The sequence below is a fragment of the Theobroma cacao genome, chromosome 5, assembly GCF_000208745.1.
Source record: "Theobroma cacao cultivar B97-61/B2 chromosome 5, Criollo_cocoa_genome_V2, whole genome shotgun sequence".
Classification (NCBI taxonomy): domain Eukaryota; kingdom Viridiplantae; phylum Streptophyta; class Magnoliopsida; order Malvales; family Malvaceae; genus Theobroma; species Theobroma cacao.
In genome coordinates, this window is record NC_030854.1 from 20,457,238 (window position 1) to 20,465,839 (window position 8,602).

General features: G+C 38.3%; 1 protein-coding gene across 1 annotated transcript; it reads left to right on the forward strand.

The window, feature by feature from the left end:
* Positions 4,648-5,286, forward strand: LOC108661959. The gene has a single exon (XM_018120953.1). The coding sequence runs from the start codon at positions 4,648-4,650 to the stop codon at positions 5,284-5,286; it is 639 nt and encodes a 212-aa protein (XP_017976442.1).

Consider the following 8,602-nt stretch of genomic DNA (forward strand, 5'->3'; position numbering starts at 1 on the left):
TACTTCACTATGGCTAATGCGTCAGACTCAAACTTATCCCAACAGGTATGTAAAACTACATCACATACAATTGTTGTTGACTTTACACACACAAGTGCACATGTCACACAAATAATACAAAGGTAAGTATGTATCGTATCCCACGAGGAATTTTATCTAAAATTTTTCTCAATACTAAAATTAAGGCACCTTAGTTTTATATAAGTAAACAAATTTTTTGAAAATTAATTAAAGAAAAAATTTACTTAACAACACTAGTACAACAAATGGAAGCTAAAATTAATAGAAAAGCATTAGACTAAGAGTCTAGGATTGTGATTTCATTCAACATTTCATTTAGACTAATACTTAAATCAATGGGTGGTGATGCTATTCTAGAATCTAAATTTATGTACAAGTCTCTGTCGAGATGTTCGCACAAATACCTAAACTAATAGGTCACTATGTTTGTTGGACTTAACTAAGGTAGGTTTGTTAACCATATGTTATAATTTGACTGTATATGGCATTTAGGCGTACGTCTACCCTCATTGCTAATCAATTCACTCAATTTCTAAGTGAAATGAACGCACACTATTCAAACCATGGTTTAATGTAAGCTTACTTCATCAAGTCTCATTTAGATACCCACATCCATTCAATTGTTGATCAAGCAATTGAAGGCAACAAGCTTAGATTTGAATAAACATCACACTACCCATTCATATTAAGTAAAAGAGAAACAAAATATCCAAATTACATATTGAAATCTACCACAATCCGAGAAAAATTAATTTAACTCATAATACCTTTAACAAACATAAATATCCCAAGAAAACAAATCATTTTCACAGCAAATGAAATAGAGAGAAAGCCAAATGTATTGAAAGAAACAATTTTGTAGTTGTTTTCGAAGCTTTAACTTCTTTATTTTCTCACTTTTTCCTCTTTTGTAAAAATATCTCTTTTCCCTAAAAAGTTGCTCTACTACAACCCCCTTTCTCAGCTCACAACATCCTATTTATTCCCCCCTTAAAAGCCCTAAAATAAAGAAATTAGAAGTTGTTGAATTTTAAGTCACATGCTGCCACATAGGCACTGAGTGCCTGGTGCCTAGGTACCGAGCTCTCTAGAATTTGTATGGGGGCATCTCGGCATTGCAATGCTGGGTGGCTAACGCCATGGTGCCAACTTTTTCATGTTGACACTGTGCTAAATGCTATAATATCTTCACTTGCAAGGTGATTTTCTCTTACTTTGAGGGAGATCTGGGAAAAGTGATAAATATGAAAGTTGTAACCATCCCTCTTAGCTTTCCAATAGGCCAAGAATCAAGTCAATTGAATTTCGGGAGTGAGTGTTAGGCTCAAAATGCCTTAGCATGTTTAGTGAGAGTCTACACTACTTAGCCATACTTGCACGATTCATTTTTGCTTAAGCCATTATCATTTGTGGATCGTCAAAAACAAGGAATTAAATCAATAACAGTTAAAATTAGGTATTTTAACATACAAATGAACTAAAATAACTGAAGTTAAATTGACTCAACATGCTTTTATTAACATAAGAAAAACAATTAAAACAACTTAAAACCACACCTAAAACTCAAGAACTTAGCCATTTTAGCACCCAAAATATGACAAGATAACTCTATGTAATAGAGTTATCGCACCCGCAAGCTTAATATTTTATTAGTCCTCGAGCAAAACTTAGAACAAAAGGAACTAGCATAAACTAAGAAAATATCTAACTATAAGTAGGTTACACCAAGTCAATGATCAACTTTAATTTCTTCATAAGTCATCTCATTCTCTCGACTCAAAGAAAAACATAAATATTATTCAAGTTCACATTTCAGCTCAAATGCAAGCTTATTCTTGAATGGATTCGTGTGTGTGTGCAAGCTCTTACAATGAAAATCATGCTATCCGAATAAATTTATTTTCATGCAAATTTGAATCAGTCTAGAGTTTCACACGTTTGCTTTTCATATCTCTCTCCATTAATGCAAACTAACACTAATCAAGGATTCTTAAGACTTTATTCAACTTATAACATATGGCTAGGGTCAAGGTAGGATGTGGGATAATAAGTGGCTCAAATCACTTGTGAGACTTTGATTTTTATAGACTCGTAGCTAGAAGTAGATGCCATATCACTAACTAAGGGTAATTTTGTCATTTCTCATGGTGAGCTCCTGAAAGTAGCTTTCTAATATTATTAAGGCCTAAGTAGGCCTAAGACATAAATGAATGATGAAAATAAGGATAAAATGATGAAGGAAATAGAAATAATGATGATTTTCAAGGTAGGGGCAAAATGGTCATCTTTCATCTTGAGTCAAAATTTTTAAGTTTTCGTGAACTCGAGTATTTCTAAACTATTATGGACTTTATCTCAGTGTCAAAAGAGTAAAAAGATTTCATAAAGGATTGGAGGAAGACAAAGCTAACTTGTTAAGGGCATTTTCGTAATTTAAGTGAAGTTTGGATAAGCTTAGGTTATAAATATCTCATTTCTCCACAGCTTTCTCATTTTTTTTCAGCAACTTCTTGTTCTTTTTCCTCCCATCTCACGTTTCTTCATTTTCCATGGAAGCCTCCCTTAAAGCTTCCATAACTTTCTCTCTCTCTCTCTCTCTCTCTAGCTTCAATTCTCATGCTTTTGAGCACTTTTTCATAAAACCTTTTGTGCTCTTTCACTCTCTCACCTTAAAACCCTCAAAAGTCATTCCTCAACACTTTTTCACACTAGTTGGCCAATTTAAAGAGAGAAAGAGAAAAACTTTCCATGATAGCTTGAGTATTCTTGAGAAAGAATTCAACTACAAATCCACCAAGGTGAGTAATGAATGAGGATTGATTTTAGGTTGTTGATAATGGCTAGCAATTGGAGTTATGAGTTATTTTATTTGTGAAACCTCGACCTTCATAGATACGTAACTCGGAGTGAAACTTATATTTAAAGGTTTAATTTGAGCTAATGATGCTAGTTTTACATTACTTATAATTATTTTATGTCGTTATAGGAGTAGTATCAAAAATAATTTTAATTGGTTAAGAAATGTGCATAATGAACAGTAGCCCTATTTGCATATATTTCTATTTTTCAAGTATATCTTCCACTACAGAATTTCAAATGACATGATTTTTGAACCATTAAAAAGCTAAAAGGTAAGGACACAACTTTGATGTTTACCACTTTTCCCAGTTCTGGCGGGAAAGTGGTCAAAATCTTTGTCGAAGTGAAAAGACTGCGCTTGAAGAACAGAAATTCACAGAATGTTTGAGCGTAGCGGCATTGGAAATTGAAAGCCGCGGCCCTCACCATCAATTCCACAAATAACAAGATTTTGGGGTTTTTGAAGCTAGGACTTTTGGGGGCTACTTAAGGGACCTATTTTAGAGGATTTTGGACCTTTTCCTAGTTTTAAAAGAGTAAAAGATTCCACAAGAACAAGAGGAAGACAAGTGGCATTGCTAAGGGTATTATTGTAATTTCATGACAATTGGATAAGTTTTAACTATAAATATCTTCATTCTCCAGCACCTTCCTCAAATTTCTAGCACTTCATCTTCTTCTTCTTCCTCTTATCCCACATTTCTTCACCTTCCATGGGAGCACTCTTCAAGCTTCCATAACCCTCTCAAGTTAGCCTTCATTTTCATGCTTTTGTGCATTTTTTTTATAGAACCTCTTATGCTCTTTCACTCTTTCACCTTAAAACCCTTGAAATGTCTTAGATCAATACTTTCTCTCACTAACTAGGGTTTTAGAGAGAGGAAGAAAGACAATCTATAATAGTTTAGGAATTCTTGAGGAGATATTCAAAATTAAATCTAGCAAGGTGAGAATTTAAATTGAGTTGATATTTTAGTTGTTGAGAATGATTAATAGTTAGATTTATGAGTGTATTGTAATTGAGGTAGTTTATTCATTTTGGGTCATGACAATGTTGGTATTAGAGCCCTAGGTTGTTTAAGTCCTAGGACTTTCTTTTTGTTTGTCCAGCGGAGTGTCGAGTCTTTATATGGAAACTTCAGCTGTGAAGTGTGAACCGTGGCACATTTTACAACCAAGGGACCACATAGATTCTCTATCTTAGAAACCATCCTTTTCTTATATATATATGATTATAGAAAATGTGTTTAATGATAGGTGTTTAATAACAGGTGTTTCCTCTTGTCTTAGGTAAGAATGCCGCCTAAGACACGAGCCGCCTCAAGATGGATGGGGGAGCAAGATGCTCCTAATGAGTTGACGATAGGCCACAAGCATTTACCTTTAGGGGGTGAGGTAAACGTGGTAGGGCCACTAGGTCGATGAGGGCGGATACACTTGTGAGTAGGCGAGAGGAAGGACAATCTTCGAGTGATGTAGATAGACAACCAACCGGGGGTATTACCATTGAGGATTTAGCGGCAGGCCTACAGGGAGTCAACCGGGTTGTACAAATGATGGTAACTCTTATGGAGGATATACAGAGGGTAGTAGAGGGGAGACCTACAGTACAAGAATCCCCTAGCTCCCAATGACAGGCCGATCGCCAACATCATGAGGTTGAGAGGGGACATCTAGATATATTCTCTTCCTGATTTTCTCAAGCTTAAGTCTCCATCATTTTCAAGGTCTAATGCATCAGAGAAACCCTAGGTTTTCTTTGATAAGATGGAGAAGATTTTTAAAGCCTTGGGATGTTCCAATGTCCGGTCAGTCGAGCTAGCCACCTTCCGATTAGAGGACGTGGCACACGAGTGGTATAGTTCTCTATATAGAGGTAAACCAATGGATGCAGCACTATTGACTTGGAGTGAGTTCAGTACAGCCTTTCTAGATCAATTTTTACCACTCAGTGTACGTAATGCTAGAGCTAGAGAGTTTGAGACTTTGATACAAACCTCGAGTATGACGGTGTTAGAGTATGACATCAAATTCACGCAGTTGGCCAAGTATGCTCCCTACCTAGTTTCTACTGAGGAGATAAAGATTCAGAGGTTTGTGGATGGGTTAGTGGAGCCATTATTTAGGGCTGTGGCATCTCAAGATTTCACTACCTATTCTGCAGTAGTGGATTGTGCTCAACGCATCGAGATGAGGACCAGTGAGAGTAGGGCTATAAGGGATAGAGCGAAAAAGACCAAGATAGAGGGTTATCAAGGCCGTAGAGATTTTAACAGTGGGATGTCATCTTCTAACCGTCAGGGTCCACAAAGGACTCACGATTGCCCCAAAAAGGAAGTGACTCGTCTGATGCTAACATTAGGGCAGGATAGAGAACTTTCAATTCCGATAGGCAGCAAGATTTGAGGCAGGGAAGTCAAGTTTTACGTCGTTGTGATACTTGTGGGGGACGTCATATAGGAAGATGCCTTCGTGCCACAGGAGTTTGTTTCTCATGCAATCAGCCTGGACATATTAAGAGGAATTGCCGACGGCTCATCAATCATAAGGTTCTGTTTGCGACTCCACCCAACCAGCTTCATCTGCTCCTTTAGTCCCTGCCTCGTCTGATAGGGAAGTTAGTGGATCCAGAGGTATAGGTACTAGTACTTCCTCTCAAGGTAGGCCATCTAGGTCTGGGCGTCAGAGTTCTGTTGGTATGGGCCAGGCAAGGGTTTATGCTTTAACACCCTAGAAGGCCTAGACATCCAATGCAATGGTCTCAGGTACTCTTTTTGTTTATAATATGGATGCTCGAGTACTGTTTGATCCTGGTGCTACCCATTCTTTTATTTCTCCATGTTTTACATGTTGTTTGGGTAAAGATCGTGCTAGGAGTGAGGAACAATTAATAATGTCTACTCCTTTAATGGAGCTATTTATGGCTGAATGGGAATATGAGTCCTGCGTAGTTCGAGTCGAGGACAAGGACACTTTGGTGAATCTGATGGTGTTAGACACCTTAGACTTTGATGTGATTTTAGGAATGGATTGGCTGGCACCCTGCCATGCCAATGTGGATTGTTATCATAAATTGGTGAAATTTGATTTTTTAGGTGAGCCCTCATTTAGTATTCAGAGGGATAGGAGTAATGCTCCAACTAATTTGATATCGATCATGTCTACTAGAAAGTTATTAAGACAAGGTTGTTTAGGTTACTTGGTTGTGGTAAGGGATACTCAGGCGAAGGTTGGAGATATGAGCCAAGTGTCGATGGCGAATGAGTTTAAAGATGTATTTCTCGAGGAACTACCAAGATTGCCTCCCGAGCAGGAAATTGAATTTTGTAGAGATTTGATTCCCTACACTAGACCTATATCCATACCCCCATATAGAATGGCACCTGTAAAGCTTAAAGAGCTTAAGGATCAGTTGGAAGATTTATTGGATAAAGGCTTCATCCATTTTAGTGTCTCCCTATGGGGAGCACCGGTGTTATTTATAAAGAAGAAATATGGGTCACTTAGGCTATGCATTGACTATCGACAGTTTATTAAAGTGACGGTGAAGAATAAGTATCCACTTCCAAGAATAGATGATTTATTTGATCAACTACAAGGAGCACAATGTTTTTCTAAAATAGATCTACGATCTGGGTACCATCAGTTGAGGATCCGGAATGAAGATATACCCAAGACCGCATTTCGAACAAGATATAGGCATTATGAGTTCTTGATGATGTAATTTGGGCTTACGAATGCCTCTACGATCTTTATGGATTTGATGAATAAGGTGTTCAAGCCTTATTTAGACAAGTTTGTGGTGGTGTTTATTGATGACATCTTGATCTACTCGAAGAGTCAAGAAGAGCACGAGCAACATCTTAAGATAGTGCTCTAAACTTTGAAAGAACATCGACCGTATGCCAAGTTCTCCAAGTGTGAGTTTTTGCTTGAAAGCATTACATTTTTAGGACATGTGGTATCCCAGGATGGGGTACAAGTTGATCCAAAGAAAGTTAAGGCAGTGGAAAAGTGGCCAAGGTCGACCTCAGTTATGGAGATTAGAAGCTTTTTGGGTTTGGCTGGCTATTATCGTCGTTTTGTGAAGGACTTCTCCAAAATAGTCACCCCTCTAACTAAGCTGACACATAAGGATACAAAGTTTGAGTGGTCAGATTCTTGTGAGAATAGCTTTGAGAAGCTTAAGGCATGTCTCACCACAGCTCCAGTATTAAGCCTACCACAAGGCACCGGGGGTTATACGGTATTTTGTGATGCATCGCGGATTGGTTTAGGGTGTGTATTAATGCAACATGGGAAAATGATTACGTATGCATCAAGGCAACTTAAAAGGCATGAGCAGAATTATCCCGTACACGATTTGGAGATGGCAACAATCGTGTTTGCCTTAAAGATTTGGAGATATTATTTGTATGATGAGACTTGTGAGATATATATGGACCGCAAAAGCTTGAAGTATATATTTCAGCAGAGGGATCTTAACTTGAGATAACGTAGGTGGATGGAGTTGCTAAAGGATTATGATTGTACTATTCTCTATCATCCGGGTAAGGCAAATGTAGTGGCAGATGCCTTGAGTCAAAAATCGATGGGGAACCTAGCACATATCTCCACGATAGGAGATTCTTGATTAAGGAGGTGCATAGCTTGGGAGACATGGGTGTGGACTTGGAAGTTTTTGAGGCAAGTGCATTGCTAGCACACTTTAGAGTGAGGCCTATGTTACTGGACCAGATTAAAGATGTATAAAGTAAAGTTGAGTTTGTAGCTAAGGCCTTGGAGGACCCTCAAGGAAGGAAAGGGAAAATGTTTACTAAAGGCATAGATGGAGTGTTGAGGTATGGAACTAGACTTTATGTGCTCGATATTGATGGATTAAAGAGAAAAATATTGGAGGAAGCGCACATGGCAGCCTATGTGGTACATCTTGGGGCTACAAAGTTGTATCAAGATTTGAAGGAGGTGTATCGGTGGGAGGGACTCAAGAAAGATGTAGCTGAGTTCATCTCCAAGTGCCTAGTTTGTCAGTAGATTAAGGTCGAACATCAAAAACCTGTAGGGCTACTACAGCCATTACCAGTGCCCGAATGAAACTGGGAGTGTATTACCATGGACTTTGTAACAGGTTTGCCTCAGACTAGTGGGGGTTACGATTCGATCTAGATCATAGTAGATCAGTTAACTAAATCAGCTCACTTCCTTTCGGATAAAACTACATACGAGGTTGCCCAGTATGCCCAACTTTATGTAGACAAGATAATACGGTTGCATGGCATTCTTGTTTCTATAGTATCTAACAGAGGAGCACAATTCACCAGTAGGTTCTGGGAAAAGTTGCAAGAAGCATTGGGCACTAAGTTGGATTTTAGCACAGCTTTCCACCGATAAACCGATGGCTAGTCTGAACGGACCATTTAGACATTGGAGGATATGTTGAGGGCCTGTGTAATAGACCTTGTGGTCAGGTGGGATCGATATTTACCCTTAGTGGAGTTTGCCTACAACAACAGTTTCCAAACTAGCATCCAAATGGCACCATTTGAAGCATTATATGGAAGGAGGTGCAGGTCACCTATTGGATGGCTAGAAGTGGGAGAAAGGAAACTTTTGGGGCTTGAGTTGGTACAGGATGCCATCGAGAAAATACGCATGATTCGTCAAAAGATGTTAACAGCACAAACTAGACAAAAGTCCTATGTTGATAATAGATGGAAAGACT

Coding starts and splice junctions, on each gene's coding strand:
- LOC108661959 (XM_018120953.1), top strand. CDS start 4,648: ATGGAGAAGATTTTTAAAGCCTTGGGATGTTCCAATGTCCGGTCAGTC.